The sequence below is a fragment of the Oncorhynchus tshawytscha genome, linkage group LG10 (genome assembly GCF_018296145.1).
Source record: "Oncorhynchus tshawytscha isolate Ot180627B linkage group LG10, Otsh_v2.0, whole genome shotgun sequence".
In the NCBI taxonomy this organism is placed as follows: Eukaryota; Metazoa; Chordata; class Actinopteri; order Salmoniformes; family Salmonidae; genus Oncorhynchus; species Oncorhynchus tshawytscha.
In genome coordinates, this window is record NC_056438.1 from 45,423,852 (window position 1) to 45,445,325 (window position 21,474).

At 42.2% G+C, this 21,474-nt stretch overlaps 1 protein-coding gene across 1 annotated transcript; it reads left to right on the plus strand.

The window, feature by feature from the left end:
* The first annotated feature begins 444 nt into the window (after positions 1-444).
* scinlb (scinderin like b) lies at positions 445-20,495 on the plus strand. The gene is made up of 17 exons (XM_024435262.2): positions 445-599; positions 2,697-2,884; positions 4,658-4,812; positions 8,153-8,314; positions 10,354-10,503; positions 10,979-11,068; positions 11,375-11,507; positions 11,808-11,896; positions 12,193-12,408; positions 12,750-12,883; positions 13,232-13,322; positions 14,675-14,845; positions 17,638-17,812; positions 18,162-18,277; positions 18,485-18,562; positions 18,685-18,745; positions 19,694-20,495. The coding sequence occupies exons 2-17, from the start codon at positions 2,704-2,706 to the stop codon at positions 19,852-19,854; spliced, it is 2,163 nt and encodes a 720-aa protein (XP_024291030.1). The 5' UTR covers positions 445-599; positions 2,697-2,703; the 3' UTR covers positions 19,855-20,495.
* The last annotated feature ends 979 nt before the right edge of the window (positions 20,496-21,474 follow it).

Sequence of the window (21,474 nt, forward strand, 5' to 3'; positions counted from 1 at the left end):
TAGCCCTTTATACAGAGGGGAGAGAGAGAGAGAGAGAGAGAGAGAGAGGGGTCAGTGGGGGGGGTAGGTAGTGGGTTATAGGCTAGTGGGTTATAGGCTACCCAAAGTCATAATCTGTATGCTACCTCTAGTGGGAAGGGAAGTCCCTCAAACACAGCCTAAATATTACCCCGGTCCAGGAAGCAGCTCATGATGTCAATTTCCTTTATCTCAAAATAAGATTTAGTTTGTCTGTACTGTTTCAGTTGGCTCTGACCAAAGAGCTGCAAGTCAATCAAGTCGAAAGGTTACAGAAGGAGAATTACATGCTTGTTTCTGACCTTGACCATTTACTGGCTGCATAGCCTCCTTCCTTGTGTGTGTGTGTGTGTGTGTGTGTGTGTGTGTGTGTGTGTGTGTGTGTGTGTGTGTGTGTGCGTGCGTGCGTGTCTGTGTGTGTGTGTGAGGGGCGGGGGTCAGTAGAGTGCTCCCATAAACGGCTAAACCCTCCCACAAGCAATTAACAAGGCTCTTTGCCTCTGGAAGAGAAGTCGCATACGCGTCCACATCTGCTCGCTCAACACACATTCTCGTACCCTCCGTTATACATCTGTCAAGCGGTGAGTTACTTTTTATATTAATTAATGCATTTTTAATTGTCATTTGGTTGACTTTTATTCGTTGTTGCGTGACCTCTTGTTTGAACCTGCAAAGGTCCATATGGAAACTGTATAACACATAGATTTATATCGAGTTTTGTCAAAATTGTCGTGCGCAATAGATGTTGTAGGCCTGTTGAAGTTTGGCCTTCATTCTTCAACAGTTTTGCGCAAAGTTTCACATGAATTCATATGTGAGACTGATCGTGCATTCGCTCTATTCCTCTCTTGTAGCCTAAATTTGAACCGAAATCGACTGAAACATGATCTCTTCAACTGCTTATTGCTTTTTGTCAAACTAATGCCTTTATTTTACCAGTTGTGTAAATAGGTCAGTCATAGTGAAAGAGATTCGTGCACGGACAACTTGTTACTAGGCTTGATATAATTTCCAGGCATAGGCTGCGTCAGTTATACAACACATTCCTTGGAAGAGAAAAGTGTCATCATTGAGTTGTGTGTGGGTGTGGGTGGGTGTGTGTGCGTGTGTCTCAGATTCTCGGTCTGTGTCTGTGTGAGAGAGAAATGTATTTTAATATTTGGCCATGCACAGTGACAACCAAATTTATGTTCAGTAGATAGTTATCATATCTCACCTAACGCATTTGATTTGAGTGCAAAGATAGTTTCTCGTCTATCTCGTCCGAGCAGAACCAGACAGCCAGTTCATTCATACACAGGCAAGCGCAAATAGCTGAGGTTACTGGTAGAGGAGCGCACTATTTCTACAGTGTCACATGTTTCATGGTTTTACATGTTTATAACCTAAATCTGAGTCTTTAAAACGGAAACAATGCGTATTAATATTTGCCAATACGTGTTCTCATCTTAAACACAGGTGTTGAGAATGCAAGATTAAACATGATAAGCAGATTTTTCGAGTCAGTTTCCAACCAGAAAAACATATATATCTCCTAAGTGATCTTTCACGTTCACTAGAAAGGCATGCTGGGAAATATGGAAATATACAGGGGTTTTACATCATACAGTGTTCAAACAACACCCCCAGTGTTTAGTGTTTAAAATCCTAATACCTTGTACTGTGTTCATGTGTTTAAAAAGTCATACAGCAAATAAATATGTTCTGGTGTTTACAATCCAGGTTTTCATTTAAATTCTCAATACCTTCACAGTGTTACAGAAAAGTGTTTAATTATGTGTTCAGATCCTAAACACTTGGTTTTACAGTATAATGATGTGTAATGATTGGTTTTACAGTTATCATACAATAACATCGCTGATGTGAAATGCATCAGTAGAAGTAGTGGTTTCATAATTATCTTTGCTTCTATTTTCAGTTTAATCTTGAGCCATTTTTTTATGTTCGTATTCTTATATTGTATTAATTCTTATTGTCGTTGCATTGTCGAGAAGGAACCTATAAGTAAGCATTTTGTTGGACAGTGAATACCATGTGTATCCCGTAGCATACATAAGACAAATAAAAACATGTAATTTTAAACTTAAATTAGACTCCCTCCTCGTCCTTGTGTCATTTAATTGTAAAGAAAGCATACTGAAGCCAGGTTTATGTCACCATAATCTTGTCCTGTGCGCCTGTGATACCAATCTAATTTCTTTGTAGTAGGCCACCACTACTTTCAGAGGAAGTAGCACATTTTCACATATAGAGTTGTGTTAATGCTTTCGGTATCTAGGGCTTCAAATATAATCGCTTCTCAAAAAATGATCAACTAGGTGGTCAAGATAACATGGGTATTTATAACCTCAGTAATGACCGTTGTTAGTTGACTACTACAACCCTAGACTAACAAACCCTACCTGAGGTCCTGTTGAGATAGGCGATAGCTTTGGTACCCCAAACAACATTTATGATAGGTCTGCTCCTCTCTCTCTCTCTCTCGCTCTCTCTTTTTCTCTCATTCTCTGTCCATTTCTCTTTAAAAGCCTGTCTTTTTAATTTAGAAGATGGCATTTGCAGTCAAATTACAACAGACAGTGCAATGATGAAAACAGTGACGGTAAAGGTTAGAAATGAGAAACTGTCACCATTTTTGAGGAACATTGAGATACGATCATGTTCTCTCTTCCTCTCAGAGCCATCATGGTGTCCCACAAGGAATTTGTGGCTGCTGGGAAGGAGACAGGGCTGCAGGTGTGGCGTATTGAGAACATGGACCTGAGGCCAGTCCCCAAGGCCCTACACGGCAACTTTTTCACAGGAGACGCGTACATCCTCCTCTACACCACCGCAGCCCCCTCCCACTACATACACATGTGGATGGGTAAGACACACACACACACACAGCCATTTCTTTAGATGTTGAAGAAATGTCACTGACCCCCCCAGCTCACATGCTTTGATAATACTCACATTCCTCAAAGTAACTACTGATCAGAGATGGACTGGACTTGAGAAAGCTATGTAGTGGAGGCTATGTAGTCGTGAAAGCTATGTAGTGGAGGCTATGTAGTAGTGAAAGCTATGTAGTGGAGGCTATGTAGTAGTGAAAGCTATGTAGTGGAGGACTTGCTTTCGTCCAGTCTTCTTAGGTCAATGGTTACTTTGAGAAAGAGAGGAGTTATTGGATCTGGGTCACCGGCAGACATGACACAGACAGACTAGTATGGACATATGGATGGGTTATAGATATTCCCACAGATAAATACACCAGAGGAGGCTGGTGGGGGGAGCTATAGGAGGACGGACTCATTGGAATGGTTGGAATGGAATCGATGGAACCGAGTCAAGCACGTTGTTTCCATGCGCTAGATGTGTTTGGGACCATTTCATTGATTCCATTCCAGACATTACAGTGAGCCCGTCCTCCTATAGCTCCTCCTACCAGCCTCCTCTGAAGTACACTCGTATGAATTTCAATAAGAGCGGAAGTCGTGTTCTTTCCCAATCATGAGTTACACTCGTAGAAAACGTGACAATATTCAGACTGTGTATGTGTGTAAACAGTAACACCCTTTAGCTGTGGTCAATTTACATGTAGACACTTTGGTAAATCTATATATAGCAGGTATTGCTTGCGCAGAAAAGGTTCCGTTTTCTCACACTTGGTTTGAAGTGAGGTGACCACATGAGAAAGCATTCCCAGCAACACACATCACAATGATGCTTTGGCAATGTTGTGTTGCGATAACAGTGATGTTGAAACTCTCCTTCCTTGTACTCACACTCATGTGTGAAATGTATTTGTGTAAATCTATTTGCCCTCTTGCTTTCCTGTCTTGTCTATTAGCTTAATTCAATTGGCTAAAGATATTTCGGGGCATGGTAGGCTACATACAAGTACACTTATCTTCAAAGAAAGCCCACATCAAATTAGAAAACTCTCTCTCCTCTCATTTCCTTGCTTCTCTCTCTCTCTGTCTGTCTCTCTCTCTTGCTGTCTTTCCTTCCCTCCATCTCTCCTCTGCTATAAACTTCTAGTTTGTCAGTTTGACTTCACAACAAGACAAACCAGAGTGAACCCAGTGTGCGTGCCGAGCCGTGCTCGCGCACATGGCATACCAGTTCCGGGTAGTCATTACCCACTCACAATAGACAGATGGGTCTGGACGTGTTTATGTGGTACCTTGCTAACAAGGCTTCATTTCTTTACTGTGGTGCTGGCATTACAGATCTGACATTCTCTATCCCCCCGTTCGAGATCTGAGAGGGGTCAATGCAAAATGGCGAACAACTCCACCCACCACGGTTTAACCCCATGTTGGTGCCCTAGGGCCCAACCACAGCAACGTTTACCCGTAATAAAGGATAGACTGGACCTTGGTGGATCTGATCAAACCAGTTCTACTATAGGCATTTTCTTGTACTCATTATTTGTATGTAAACTTTGGCATGAAGTCTCATTCCGTTAGCTTGGAGCAATCTCTAAGGAATTGTCCAGAACCAAAACAGGCCGTCACCAGACTATACTCCGCGGTTCAAATGAGAACACTTTGAATAAATGCTTGGAAGCAAGTCTTTGGTCTGTGCATGATTTTAGCAATTTCTCTTGTCAATGATGTCTCACTTTCTCCCCTCTTCTCTTTCTTTTCTCCAGGTGACGAGTGTTCTCAGGATGAGAGCGGAGCGGCGGCCATCTTTGCCACGCAGCTGGATGACTTCCTGGGTGGAGGGCCGGTCCAGTTCAGAGAGGTCCAGAACAATGAGTCCATCACCTTCATGGGCTACTTCAAGTCTGGCATCAAGTACAAGGTCAGTCGCTTTCAACTAACAATCAGACAGATATGAGTTGGGAGAGCAACTATTTTCCAATGTATGGTCCACTAATGACATTTTGAATGATATCAGTCATTTGAATGAGAGCAGTCATTTGAATGAGAGCAGACATTTTGAATGAGATCAGTCATTTGAATGATATTAGTCATTTTGAATGAGAGCAGTCATTTTGAATGAGAGCAGTCACTTTGAATGAGAGCAGACATTTTGAATGAGAGCAGACATTTTGAATGAGAGCAGACATTTTGAATGAGAGCAGTCAGTTGATGATAAGGAAGTGGTTTTAGAAAGGTAAGGGTTAGGGCAAGAGGGGTTGGTCGTAGTGGCCTGTAATACAGTAACATCTCTGTTATAATACTACAACCATGGGGTTTGAGAGTTTTGCCCCTTGTTGTTCCTCTCACCATCTGTTTTATGTTTCCACAAAAGCCACAGTAAAGATCACAGTAATTGAACCATTTCTGTTTACCACTGGTAACTGGAAACTTCCTTCTATTTTAGAGTTGCACACTGTGTCCTTGAGGGAGAGAGAGAGAGAGAGAGAGAGAGAGAGAGAGCGAGCATAAGAGAGAGAGAGCATAAGAGAGAGAGAGAAGCTAGGGCTGAATATCTGAGGCCTTTGTTACCCTGCAGTCATAAAACATTCCTTCCTGCTGCATCTATGCCATGGAAAGTTCTCTGTTTTTCTCAGGAGAACCTCTCTTCCTCAGACTGGATCTGTTTCTCATTTTGGGAATTTAATTAATAGCCACATGACAACAAGCTTTGAATTCCCTTAAGAGGAAAAGAAAAACCAAGAATTATCAATGGTGGAAACCTAAAATGATTTGAGTAAAATTGTAGTTTGGACAGTGATATCTATGATTTGCAAACGGAAATCTGTTTTTATATTCATATCTGGCAAAGTCTGTGTCTAAAAACGACAAATGAATGCTCTTGAAAGTGCATTGCAGCCTGAGGGGAGGAACCTTCACTCCTCTCTCCCAATGTGCTTTGAGAGGTAGGTGAGGAATGGGGGAAACCAGGGAAGGACCTCTGACCTTCTCATCCAATGGGTTTTGAGAAGGAGTGCGGATGCGACTAATCAAGAAAATGCTATTGAGATTCAACTATTAAAGCCCCCATGCAGTCTTTTTTTTATCATCGTTGTATGTCTAATAAATCACTGTGTGTGTTTATTTAATGAAAATAACTTTCCCTGAGAGGATAAGAGGCAATCCGTCATTTTGATATCGACATTAATGAGCGAACTAGGACGGACGCTAGTCAATATAACTATTTGTTCAGCACTTTTGAAATGTACAGCGATAGAATTCAGAACATGGGTCGTTCTTACAGTGTTGTCCCTGTACACCAAGTCCGAGTCATAGGATAAATAAAGGGGGCATATAGACAAACAATGAAAGCTCTTACAATATTCTATGATTACATTTCTCAAAAACATGTGCACCACCAAGTCAGAACAGTAGGCAAAATTAAGAGGGGAAAATAGACCAAATTATTAGGGTGAGGCAAATAGGCTAGTAACAGCTTACTACACAACATACACTTAGTATTACTTTCTTAGCTACAGTATACATATCTCCCTGGCATATTACATCATTCATGCAACATACATACATTTTTGGACTCACCTTGTTGTGCTGTGCTCACAGGAAGGTAGCGGTTGAACAGGAAGGTAGCGCGGCGGTGCTTCGTGGGCAAATTTCGTCATCAAACTTTGTCATCAAAGTCTGGCATTCTCTGGATTTATGGTGCTTTCAAGACAACTGGGACCTCTGGAAAAAATGTCAAATCATGATGACGTCAGTGATCTTCAGATCATAGCTCTAGAAAGAGGCCTGAGTTCCTCATTTACAATTCCCGGATTGGATTAAAGTTCAAAACGTATTTTCCCCATTAGTAGCTTGTTTTCCAGAGTTCCCAGTTGTCTTGAACTCACAGATTCCTTCCAAACCACTCATTGTTGAATTTGCGATTTCCAACTTGTTGTGTAATGTTTATGTCCAATGGCCGATGAGCACCGATACGTTTTATCTATAATATCTCGTCATTATTTCTCTTCATATGACAAGGATTAAAAAGGATTTGCCAGTAGATTGTCAACTTGATTCGTGATGATAATGATGACTGCTAGCTAAGATTTGGAAGGTATGATGTTGACAGTCCAATCAAAGCTACTGTAGATATAACGCGATTTGACGTCATTTTATCTGTGGTCAATGACCTTGAGCCTTCTTGGATGAGCGCTTCTAATGTAACTCTATGGCATCACCCAAGGGACTAGAATTTTCGAAGTCCACCCTTAGACTTGGAGGTGGCATAGTGTCCCAATGAATGAGGGTTTTCTAATGATCAATTAGCCTTTTAAAATGATTGACTTGGATTAGCTAACACAACGTGCCATTTGAACACAGGAGTGATGGTTGCTGATAATGGGCCTCTGTACACCTACGTAGATATTCCATAAAAAAAACAGCCAGTTCCAGCTACAATAGTCATTTACAACATTAACAATGTCTATGCTCTATTTCAGATTTTTTTTTTTACATTGTTTGCAAACTGATATGTGACATGTATTAATGCCAAAATAAGATGCAAAACAGGCAAGACCAATAAAAAACGCGTGGCTCAAAACAGGCTCTGCTCCACCTGCCCTGAATGACTGGTCTCCACTGACACCAGCTGTATATGACTTGATTCTCATTCAGAAAATCCTTTCCTGAATCGGCTGATGTTGCACGGTAATTTCCCCACATAACTAAAGAGCTAGACATAAAATGCGCATCAAACAACTGTTAATGACAGGATTGATTTTTGTTTGATTCATCTGGTTAAAGTTACAATATTCTTTCTGTTAGAGGCATTTGATTTTGCAATCCATACATTGTTTGGGATATGTGTGCCCATGAAAACTGTTTTCACACAGTGCACTTCCGAGATCGCCATACAAGGAGTCCAACAGCAGTATCATGGATTTTATCATTCGATGTGTAATTCAATTGTTAAATGCTTAGTATATGATATAATGACAAACAGCAGTATGATAAATGTAAGGAAAGAAAGGTAGTTTAAACATAGGTTTTGATTCAACTCATGAATTATATTGAATGTATCTATGTCACCTCTTTATATCTTAATGTATTCACATGAGAAAAAAAGGCAAATTATTACTAATGACTTTGTAACAGCTCCTAACAGTTGTCCACTACAAGAAACACTCACTGGTACCCTAGTTTATCGAGAGACCCACCAGGAAAAAAAGACTCTGATCTCCTCTTCACGCTTTCACCTAATTTGACCCCTCCCATCACAGCAAGGGGGTGTGGCCTCAGGCTTCCAACACGTCGTGACCAATGACATGAGTGTGAAGCGCCTGTTGCACATCAAGGGGAGGCGGGCCATCCGAGCCACAGAGGTGGCCCTGTCCTGGGCTAGCTTCAACCAGGGAGACTGCTTTATCGTGGACCTGGGAAAGGTAACTCTCGTCTACGCAGTACAGCCTTGGTGAAATGTAGACCTGTGTATATACACTACCGATCAAAAGTTTTAGAACGCCTACTCATTAAAAAGTTTTTTCTTTATTTTTACTATTTTCTACATTGTAGAATAATAGCAAAGACATCAAAACTATGAAATAACACATATGGAATCATGTAGTACCAAAAAAGTGTTAAACAAATCAAAATATATTTTATATTTGAGATTCTTTAAATAGCCAACCTTTGCCTTGATGTCAGCTTTGCACACTCTTGGCATTCTCTCAACCAGCTTCATGAGGTAGTCACCTGGAATGTATTTCAATTAACAGGTGTGCCTTCTTAAAAGTTAATTTGTGGAATTTCTTTCCTTCTTAATGCGTTTGAACAGTCAGTTGTGTTGTGACAAGGAAGGGGGTATAGAGAAGATAACCCTATTTGGTAAAAGACCAAGTCCATATTATGTCAAGAACAGCTCAAATAAGCAAAGAGAAACGACAGTCCATCATCTCTTTAAGACATGAAGGTCAGTCAATACAGAAAATGTTAAGAACTTTGAAAGTTTCTTCAAGTGCAGTTGCAAAAATCATGAAGCGCTATCATGAAACTGGCTCTCATGAGGACCACCACAGGAATGGAAGACCCAGAGTTACCTCTGCTGCAAAGGATAAGTTCACTATAGTTACCTGCCTCAGAAATTGCAGCCCAAATAAATGCTTCACAGAGTTCAAGTAACAGACACATCTCAACATCAACTCTTCAGAGGAGACTGTGAGAATCAGGCCTTCATGGTCGAATTGCTGCAAAGAAATCACTACTAAAGGACACCAATAAGAAGAAGAGACTTGCTTAGGCCACGAAACACAATTATTGGACATTAAGCCGGTGGAAATCTGTCCTTTGGTCTGGAGTCCAAATTGGAGATTTCTGGTTCCAACTGCCGTGTCTTTGTGAGACACGGTGTGGGTGAACGGATGATCTCTGCATGTGTATTTCCCACCATAAAGCATGGAGGAGGAGGTGTTATGGTGTGGGGGTACTTTGCTGGTGACACTGTCTGTGATTGATTTAGAATTCAAGGCACACTTAACCAGCATGGCTACTACAGCATTCTGCAGCGATATGCCATCCCATCTGGTTTGGGCTTAGTGGGACTATCATTTGTTATTCATCAGGACAATGACCCAACACACCTCCAGGCTGTGTAAGGGATATTTTACCAAGAAGGAGAGTGATAGAGTGCTTTATCAGATGACATGGCCTCCTCAATCCCCCGACCTCAACCAAATTGAGATAGTTTGGAATGAGTTGGACCGCAGAGTAAAGGAAAAGCAGCCAACAGTGCTCAGCATATTTGGGAACTCCTTCAAGACTGCTGGAAAACCATTCCAGATGAAGCTAGTTGAGAGAATGCCAAGAGTGTGCAAAGGGGTGGCTATTTTAAGAATTTTAAATATAAAATATATTTTGATTTGTTTAACCCTTTTTTTTTGGTTACTACATGATTCCATATGTGTTATTTCATAGTTTTGATGTCTTCACTATTATTATAGAATGTAGAAAATAGTAGAAATTAAGAAAAACCCTTGAATGAGTAGGTGTTCTAAAACCTTTGAATGATGATGTAGGTGTTGGTATTTGAAAGCTAGAGTCAGAGCTTTTAGCTAAGTTAAATGATGAGCAAAATGATGTGGCTATACCATTGAAGGGACTCTGTAGTCAGTAGAATTGGTGAAATGATCACCATTAACCTGAACACATATTTACAGCACCTCACATCTCTGTGTAAATCATGCATTGACGTCAATGATTATTTGCATAACATTTCAAGTTAGGCATCTCAGAATAGGAGTTCAAGCCTGAAGGGCTATAGCTAAGTAACATGAGAAGCAAAAATGATGTACACCAGAAATCACATAGCTGAATTTCAATACACGTATAGATCCCTTAGGCATCGAAAAGACATGTAACTAGGTGACACTGGAAAGCTAGCTAAACCTTTTAGTTCCTCATCTTCTCCACTCTACCTCTTCCTCAGGATATCTACCAGTGGTGTGGCAGTGAGTGTAACCGTTTTGAGCGTCTGAAGGCCTCCCAGGTGGCCATTGACATCAGGGACAACGAGAGGAACGGCAGGGCCAAACTCCACATGGTGGAGGATGGGGCTGAGCCACAGGCACTTACTGAGGTGAAGGATAGGGACACACACACACATGCATGTACCAACACACACACACAAGAAAATCAATCATACTTATACACGTACAGTATCCAAGTAACATTCAAACATTCAAATATTCATCATTGGACGTGGTAACTGTATAACATATCATAAAATGGCGCTATACATTTTTTAGGCATTTCCTGGTTATTGAAATCGCCTTCACCGTGGGAATGCAGATGGGTACAAATGCCTTTTTTTGTACCCTGTGCCACTTCTATGCCTTAGCCTTTTGCTAAACTGCCCCCCCCCCCCAAACAAGTATATGGCAATTGTCTCTAAGACAAATGAGAGAGAAAAGGATAAATAAAAAGGGAGAGAGAGATAGAGAACGTGAATAAGAGAGAGAAAAGAGAGACTGGCCATGCATGTGTATGGGGCCAGGAACAAGGATTCTCTGTGTTTCTGTATGAAGCTAATCTTCCATGTTGGATCCTCATAGGCTCTGGGGCCCAAACCCAGTATCCCCCCTGGCACACCCGATGATGAGAAGGTGGACACCTCCAACAGGAAGAAGGGTGCCCTCTACATGGTAACTGATGTTACTGCACTTTGCTGTTTAGCATCAGCATCATAATTTGTCATTGTTCTTATCTCATTGTTCTCTTCTCATGATTATGGTGTTATCCATTTCAGTTCTCACGTATTGTTGATCTCTCAAGCTTATTGACGTACATTGTAGGTCTCTGATGTTGTATCTATTTGTTGATTCCATATTGATCCCTTATTTATACATGGGAATCCGTAGAGAAGAACACATTGCTTTTCAAGGGAGTACTGTCAACATATGTACAGGATGAGTATGTGTCTGTTGATATCTAATCCCTGTGTTTTGTAGATCTCCGATGCCTCTGGCTCTATGAAGTCGTCATCGGTGGCCTCCTCCAGCCCCTTCAAACAGGCCATGCTGACCGCTGAGGAGTGCTACATCCTGGACAACGGAGTGGACAAGAACGTCTTCGTATGGAAAGGTAGGCTACTCTTCTCCTCTCCACTCTGCTTTTGAAACATTTGCCAGGATATTGATCATTATGTGACGCACTTTGACGAGGCAAGTCGATTATCGGAAAATATGTAACTTCTGGGGAAACGGCTCCGTCTGGTCAAAAATAGTTTCGGGGCATAAATGGCTACCTCAACGTGTAATGTTTTACAGCATTATTTTCAGAGTTCTCTCTTTACGTATTTGTTTTCGCGATCTTCTGTTTTTTTTTAGAGTCTTGTTGAGTTGGGTTGATAATTCAGCATCCCTATCTGTTTCCCCATCACAGGACCCAAGGCCAACACATCGGAACGTAAAGCAGCCATGTCAGCAGCCCAGAAGTTCATCAAAGAGAAGGGCTACTCCGATAAGACACAGGTACACTGATGGAATAACGGGAAGTTTAATTTTGAAAAAAACATTTAGACCATTCCTAGGTCTTGGTCAGGCACTACTAGGAAGGAAATGGTCCAAATGTTGTTGGCCATGTCCACTTTCAACAAACAAAAAAGTGACTTAAACTTTTGAACGATAATGAATATAAAGAAAGATTGATAGTTTCACATAACCATAATTCCAAGTCTCATTTATCACTCAGCTATTGGAACGAACGTGAGATGAATTTGTGGTTTATGGCAAACAAAAAAATGTGCGTTTCTTCTTCGGCCCTGCAGATCCAGGTACTTCCAGCAGGAGGCGAGACCACTCTTTTCAAGCAGTTCTTCAGTGACTGGAAGGACAAGGACCAGACCACAGGTCCCAGTAAGGCCTACAGCATCGGCCGCATTGCCAAGGTGGAGCAAGTGCCCTTCGACGCCTCCACCCTCCACTCCAACAAAAACATGGCCGCCCAGCATGGCATGGTGGATGATGGTAAAGGCAAAGTCCAGGTAAAACACATAATACTGGACTACAATGGAAATAACTAAGTCAAGGGTCTCAAACAAATTTTTCCCAGGGTCTGTCTGTTTATATTTACATAGACAACCACGGGCCGTATTATATCGGCTTGTGGGCCGGATCTGGCCCACCACCCAAACGTTTCAGACCCTTGAACTAAGTCTTTGGACTTTACTGTGTTTCTATCTTAAATTTAGGAAAGTCCAGGCAAATACAAGGTTTTGAAGCAGCAGTCAGGGTGCTGGGCACTTTCAGAACAAATCAGGGCAGCAACATAAACGTTGAAAATGATATTGTGATTGAGCACCCCTAACTATTGCTTTGGTTTCAGATCTGGCGTGTTGAGGATGGTGATAAAGTGGCTGTGGATCCCTCCTCCTATGGCCAGTTCTATGGAGGAGACTGTTACCTCATCCTCTACAGCTACAGACTGGGAGGCAGGGAGCAGCACATCATCTACACCTGGTCAGTACATATGACATCATCCACAACTATGCTGTAAACATGACATCATTTATTTACACCTAGTGAGTGCAAATGACTAATCATCTACTGTGCACCTGGACAGTGCAAATGACATCGACGCCAGGTTTGTGTACAACAAATAAATTACACAAAGGGGGCATTTTACCTAACCCGAACCTGTTCTTGAATATTCTGAAACACTTCCACGTGTCCTGTATCTGAAATGAGCATGGCAAACTTACTCAATACTTTTATCCCATATTTGATACCCGTTGGAAGGCCCCAATACGGTGTGGTTAACATGTTTGTTGGTTTGTGTGTGTGTGTGTGTGTGTGTGTGTGTATCAGGCAGGGGCTGAAGTGCACCCAGGATGAGCTGGCAGCCTCTGCCTTCATGACAGTGAAGCTGGATGACTCTATGGGAGGAGCCCCTGTTCAGGTGGGTCTCTTTACTCTCCAGCTCATCTTCCTGTCCCCAACGCAATCCGTGTCAATAGCACAGCACAGTCAATAGCTATGACGGTGTGGCATTTTTATTCGTAAGGGCACTGGACAAAGCACTTTCAGTCAATAGTTCAAAGGTTGTCAAGCCGTTGCATTTATTGTGGTTCATAACGCCGATAAAATAAAAATGATAAAAAATGATTAACCAGGTAGGCCAGTTGAGAACAAGTTCTCATTTATAACTGCGACCTGGCCAAGATAAAGCAAAACAGTGTGACAAAAAACAACAACACCGAGTTACACATGGGATAACAAAAGTACAGTCAATAACGATTGAAAAATCTATATACAGTGTGTGCAAATGGAGTAAGGAGGTAAGGCAATAAATAGGCCATAGTAGCGAAGTAATTACAATTGAGGAAATTAACACTGGAGTGATAGATGTGCAGGTGATGATGTGGAAGTAGAAATACTGGTGTGCAAAAGTGCAAAAAAAAGTAAATAAAAACAATATGGGGATGAGGTAGGTAGTTGGATGGGCCATTTACAGATGGGCTGTGTACAGCTGCAGCGATCGGTGAGCTGCTCAGATAGCTGATGCTTAAAGTTAGTGAGGGAGATATAAGTCTCCAGCTTCAGCGATTTTTTTTCAATTCGTTCCAGTCATTGACAGCAGAGAACTGTAAGGAAAGGTGGCCAAAGGAGGTGTTGGCTTTGGGGATGAACAGTGAGATATACCTGCTGGAGCACGTGCTACGGGTGGGTGTTGTTATGGTGACCAGTAAGCTGAGATAAGGCAGAGCTTTACCTAGCAAAGACTTATAGATGGCCTGGAGCCAGTGGATCTGGCGTTGAATAGGTAGCGAGGGCCAGCTGACGAGAGCATAAAGGTCGCAGTGGTGGATGGTATATGGGGCTTTGGTTACAAAACGGATGGCACTGTGATAGACTGTATCCAGTTTGCCTGTGCATGTATGATCTTTTGCCAAAGGCAGCTGCTGCGTTGGTATCCAGTCTCTAGCAAACAAGGTCATATTATTGAGTCTCTTATGCACTTTGTCCTGTCTTTATAGACGGAATAATTGTGTGGAAAGATTTTGATACTGACCAGCAGAGGGCAATCACTCTTGGTTTTGCTTCCAGTTGGGTGTTTCAAGCAGTTTTGTGTTTAACATTTTAATGGGTACCACCATATTGGCACATAATGTTACATCGTGACAGTTCGGTATATTAAGGAAAGCAACCTTTGCCTCAATTTTCATTAAATCAACAGAATGACCCATCACTTTAGAATGTTTTCTTAATCTACATCATTATGTGTCCATGTTTGTCTATTTCCCCCTACAGGTGCGTGTGACCCAGGGCCAGGAACCCCCCCACCTGATGAGCCTGTTCCAGGGCAAGCCCATGATGGTCCACATTGGAGGAACGTCCCGTAAAGGAGGACAGACGGGCACTGGCAGCACACGACTCTTCCACATTCGGCAGTCCTCCACCCGCGCTACACGAGCTGTAGAGGTGAGTTCTCAGTGTGTCTATGTGTGAGGGAGAGGAACAGATAAATCCGGTCGGGTTCAACAGGGGTATATTATTGACGGGTACAAGAAAATATATGTGAAAATATGAAATGCAAATATGATAACTGAATATATGAATATATCTGAATTAATACGACTTTGAATGTTATACCTGTATACCTGTACCCGTAACTAGGGCTGTTGGGTTAATAATTTTACCGCCACACTGGCAGTCATGTGTCATGACCGCAGTAAAATTCCACGGGACCGCTGAGTAACGGTAATCTCCTTTTATGCACTCTGGACATAATTGGTAGTACCCATCTCGCTAATGACCATCAGGTCGCGAATAGTCTGGTACTCGGGGCTCTATTGTCCCTCCATCAGGTCCGAATGGCCTGGTACTCAGGGCTCTGTTGTTCCTCCATCAGGTCCTAATGGCCTGGTACTCAGGGCTCTATTGTCTCTCCATCAGGTCCTAATGGCCTGGTACTCAGGGTTCTATTGTTCCTCCATCAGGTCTTAATGGTCTGGTACTCAGGGCTCTATTGTCTCTCCATCAGGTACTAATGGCCTGGTACTCAGGGCTCTATTGTTCCTCCATCAGGTCTTCATGGTCTGGTACTCAGGGCTCTATTGTCTCTCCATCAGGTCCTAATGGCCTGGTACTCAGGGCTCTATTGTTCCTCCATCAGTTCCTAATGGCCTGGTACTCAGGGCTCTGTTGTTCCTCCATCAGGTCCTAATGGCCTGGTACTCAGGGCTCTATTGTTCTTCTAACCACTCTGACATCAATGCAAATGCATTTGAAAATCACATCAAACACTTATCAACGCAGTATCATTCTTTTAAAACTCACCTCACTGTGATGATCAATTTGAAGAAAGAAACAGAAAGAAAACATGGTCATTGTGGATGTTGTTTTAAATCCTCACACAACCAAATGGACAAATGGCTTCTTAAGGTGATGATTAATTCAAAACATCCAAACGCATATTAGAGCTTATGCATACGCATATGCCTATGTATATATGAGCCCATGCCCAAAATAATACCGAAATTAAAATATTGATTGTGCCATTACACAATACATAGCCTATCACATATTGCGCAGGTCAGAAAAACATATAAAAAACAGATTTAAGATGTCCTACGTACATAATTGATCTAGAATATACTTCAAAATTAAACTAATTCTAGTAATCGCCTTTGATTGTGGACTGTATTGTTATGCATATTGGATGGACTGGTTACCTTATTCTACGCTCCAAACGTCCTATTTAAGAGTCTGGGAGAGAACGTACTGAATAGGCCTAGGTCGATGCTGTTGGATCATTGATTGTGCAGGGCGGCTTATAGAGTTAGCCTACAAGTATAGTGAATTTGTATTTGATTTGGAATAGCCTAGTAATAGGGATTTAAAATATATATTTTAAATGAATTAATAGGCTGTCACATTACCTTTAGCTACAGAATATCTCATCATCATGCGCTTCCATCTCATGCCCTCTCTCCTTCATTCCATTCTCGAGTGTGCAGAGAGAGGGGCTGGCAACAGTTTAATGAAATATATTTAGTTGCTATTGATGTTTCAGAACAGATTTCACTTGGTTTCCCAAATTAAGCACTGGGTACCTGCAGGAACAGGGTTGGAGAGCCCATGGCATGGAGTTTGGTCGGAATATAACCTGTAGCCCAGCGTGGTTGATGCGTGAGGTGAAATAACCGGAGTAGCCTACCTGGCATGATTGAAAAACGAACAGGCGGGAAAGTGGCCTCCATTCGCTATTCGAGTGCATATGGATGACATCGTTTTTCCCCTGTTCCTGCCCATTTGATAATGGTCCATTCTGAAACTAAACTAATTTGACATATTATTAAAGACAAGACTACATTGAGAATAGTCTGATTGGTGAAAATATGATCACTTGATGAGAGAACAATATGTGCAGCCTGAGGCAAGTAAGCAGAGCGCATGCTTTTTTTGCGACTTTCTCAAATAATCAGTAACCTATAGTCTCATCATAGCCCATATGTTTTGATTTCTACGACGTTCTAAGGTTTGTATCATTCACAACTAAAGATGCCAAATAACTCCAAATCTAGCTTATAGGACCTGTTTCAAATTAGCACTTTTATGCTCAATTTAGCCACTTCATCTGCACACTCGTTCTGGAATGGGAAAAATATCCTCTCGATTTTATTCAGCTAAGTACAATTATATTCTTCTTACTATAAAATCATATAATATAAAATAATGACATGGGACTTATAAGCGTAACTTATCTGCTAAATAAACTAGCCTACAGCCTATGGCATGGCGCATAGTCAGACAAAGAGGAGGCCAACTCATATTCTGTTCTTCGGAAATACATTTAGACCTGCCTAAAATAAAGAATGGATTTATTGTTATGGCGTATATTAAATTGCTTTATTAGACTTTTGTCAGTGTAGATGTTCCAAAGGCTCGCATCAGTGGCTTGTATGCGTGGAGGCCTGGTGATACTGAATGTGTTTATATGAATTAACAGTCAATTACCATGAGAACTATAACCGTCTGACGAAATTGTATGACCGCCACAGCACTATGCTGTAACCCCCTTCTGAATAAATTACAAACTAAATAAAAAGTTGAGATAATGACCATCGGTGTGGGTGGAGGATTGACAGGCCCTTAGAAGAACATCTAAGACTATAATATAGTAGAGGTATAGAAACAGTGTAGGATAAGAAGTAGGATTCTAATTTTATCAGACCACTTCTGAACACCTCTTGTCTTTTTCTCCCTGTCAGGTAGAGCCCTCCGCTTCCTTCCTGAATGCCAATGACGTGTTTGTGCTCAAATCTCCCGATGCCATGTTTGTGTGGAGGGGGGTGGGCGCCAGCGAGGAGGAAATGGCCGCCGCCAAGCATGTGGTGGGCATCCTGGGTGGCAGTGCCAGTGATGTGTCTGAGGGCAAGGAGCCAGGTAAGGATTCCATGTAGTTTTCCATCTTTATTGTATTAGTGGGGTGCATCTCGATAGTCCAACGTGTCTTCCTCTTCTTGTCTTATCTCCTTCATCTAAAAATCACAGGATAGGTAAAGGCTATTTGGTGGTGGCTTCCTCTCATGTATTTGCTTGACTATCTAACTTTTTTTCAGATCAGTGTTGATGAAGGAAAGGTTACAAGGAGAGGAAACAACTTTAGACAATTGAAATGTGCCCCTAAAACAACACAGGAAAGAGATAACATCACACATGCTAATATCACAACAAAACATGATAGTTCCGAAGAACCAATGAAATTAATCTATGCTGGTCTTACCTGTCCTAGCTGGGTTCTGGTCTGCCCTTGGAGGAAAGAAGGAGTACCAGACCTCCAAGGGTCTGCAGAACATGGTCAAACCTCCACGCCTGTTTGGCTGCTCCAACAAGACCGGATGCCTCAGTGTAAGTGATTGGAGTGTTGTTGAGTGTGTCTATCGTAGTGTCTCGCTTGGATAGATAGATGACTACTCAATTCAACCCCCAATGAGAATTTCAGTGTCACTCAGAAGGAGAGAACATTGCATAGTTAACACAATGTGGAATACTACAATGCAAAAGTCCAATGTGCCCATGTTTCACAGTGCTGTATTTTAATCCTCCAATCACCAGGTGGAAGAGGTTCCTGGAGACTTCCAACAGTCTGACCTGGCCACTGATGATGTCATGTTGCTGGACACCTGGGACCAGGTGAGTGAAGCTCCCCCATCATAATCATAATTCACAAGCTTGTTCATCTTCTGCTCTAAAAAAAACAATGCAGAGTGAATCTGAAAGTCTACAAGCTAACAGCATGTGTGGCCTCCCAACAGATCTTCCTCTGGATCGGTAACGATGCGAATGCGGAAGAGAGGTCTGGAGCACCCAAAATAGGTACGAGAACACGCAGAGAAACAAACTTTTACAGTGGCCCCTACTTAGGATCCAGACGGGGGTCACAACTGATTAAGAAGAACATGAGTTATCTTATCACGCTCATTGTATCTAGCTTAGTGGTTAGAGCATTGGACTAGTAACCGAAAGGTTGCAAGTTCAAATCCCCGAGCTGACAAGGTACAAAATCTGTCGTTCTGCCCCTGAACAGGCAGTTAACCCACTGTTCCTAGGCTGTCATTGAAAATAAGAATTTATTCTTAACTGACTTGCCTAGTAAAATAAAGGTAAAAAAAAAAATATATATATATATATATATATATATATATATTTGTAAAAGGTTGTTTTCTCCCTCCGACGCTCACCATTGCATACAGTTGAACTTGAAATTGGTTTCAGCCTATGGTTAAAGCTTCACTTTCTGTGGCCTTCATAAAAATATTTTCTGGATCAAAGTATATGAGTTCCTTTTGTGACATAACATAACAGTACTGTATTTCTGGTTTCTCTCTTTAACTAGAGACTTGGACTGTCAATATACAGGAATAATGTTTATGCTCCCTCCCTCCCTCCCTCCCTCCCTCCCTCCCTCCCTCCCTCCCTCCCTCCCTCCCTCCCTCCCTCCCTCCCTCCCTCCCTCCCTCCCTCCCCCCTCCCTCTCTCTCTCTCCCCATCCTCTCTCTCCCCATCCTTCTCTATCCCATCCCTCTCTCTCTCCCCATCCTTCTCTATCCCATCCCTCTCTCTCTCCCCATCCCTCTCTCTCTCCCCATCCTTCTCTATCCCATCCCTCTCTCTCTCCCCATCCCTCTCTCTCCCATCCCTCTCTCTCTCCTCCCATCCTCTCTCTCTCTCTCCCCATCCCTCTCTCTCTCCCATCCATCCTCTCTCTCTCACCATCCCTCTCTCTCTCTCTCTCTCTCTCCCCATCCCTCTCTCCCTCTCTAGCTAAGGACTATGTGGACTCAGACCCCTCTGGACGCAGAGGGCTGCCCATCTCCACCATCAAACAGGGGGCAGAACCCCCAACCTTCACTGGCTGGTTCCAGGCTTGGGACCCCAAAATGTGGGAAACAGACCCTCTGGAGAGAATCCGTGCAGCGTTCTAAATGCATAACTCCACCCACCCCCTTACCTATCTGCCACTTGCCCATACCCATTCCCTTGCCACTCCCATGCACTGCTGTTTGGGAGTTTCTGCCTCTATTCTGTACCAGTGCATTGCACCGGTCTGTTACTCTAGCTTGAAAAAAATGACATAATGTTGTCATTTTTAAAGATGTATGAAATGTCTGCCTAGCATGTTTTTAAATTTCCTGTTAGAGCATATATTTGGGAGCCTTCTCACTCCAGTAGGCCTAGTGTTTTGAATCCAAAAGGTATTTTTTGCACTTTGTCTTGATATGTGATGCATGCTGCATTTTAACAAGATAAACTACATGGCCAAAAGTATGTGGACCTGCTCGTCGAACATCTCATTCCAAAATCATGGTCATTAATATGGAGTTGGTCCATGTTTGTCTATGGAGATTGTGTGCTCGTTTTGATACATCCGTTTTGATACATCCGATTTGATACATCCGTCAGCAATAGGTGTGGCTGAAATCCACTCATTTGAACGGTGACCACATACTTTTGTAAATGTAGTGTATCTAACTGAAGAAATACATGATATCTTTTTTACATTATTTTTTGATTATTCTGAAATGCTATTACAGATGGCTTTTAAATAAATTCCTAGTATTTTAAAGGATTGTCTTCTGTGGACTGTGGTAGAAATAAGAACATGTTGGTAGCCTACATTTTCTATGTTGACAGGAGGCCACACGGACAGGAATGACAGCAGACCAGTTTCACACTTAATATCAGTACAACCTCTTTCTTCCATGTAACATTTCACTGTCTTCTGAAGTTGGTCAAATGGTGGGGGAAAAAACGTATCTAACTTATGAGAACAGACAACCATAGTAGCCGTCTAGGATACTTTAAAAAAGGAAGACGCCAAGAAAATGTTACCCTTTTACGCTTCATTTGGCTAAGGAGAATTGCCTGAATTCCTTTTTCCCGCTTGTAGAGCTACAGTGGCAGAGCGCTTGGCATGATTGACAGGGTGACCTTGATCGAACTGCTCATCAGCCAGTCTCGCGGGAGCCTGGGCGGACAGCTCTTTCCCGCCACTCTTCGGGAAAGTGAAAATGGTTTGCTGCTTGCCATGGCTCGAAGAAATGACATGAAAGCTTCTTATACATTCGCTTTCACAGCGGTACAGGCCTACGGGGACTTCATGAGAAACTGAGAAAGGTTCATAGAGAAACAAAGAGCTGAAAGCTTTCTGTTTTTCTGCAAGAGAAGAATAAGCCTGTAGGGTAGGCCTATATATATATATATGAGTGAGTGACCCACATGGCAGGCCTGTGTAGGTAAGGCATTCTGGTAAAATAAATATGCTGAGTGCCTTTTAATAGGTTGAAAGCTTTTGGTTAGGCCTCATCTAAGTATTTGATATTGTAGCTAGGCATTGGGACTCAGGTAGTCTGGCTCCTGCAGCGGTCTAAGGCACTGCATCTCAATGCAAGAGGTGTCGCTACATACCCTGGTTCGATCCTGGGCTGTATCACTATTGGCCCAGCATCGTCCGGGTTAGGGGAGGGTTTGGCCGGGGTAGGCTATCATTGTAAAATCAGAATTGGTTCTTAACTGGCTTGCCTAGTTAAATAAAAAATACTGTC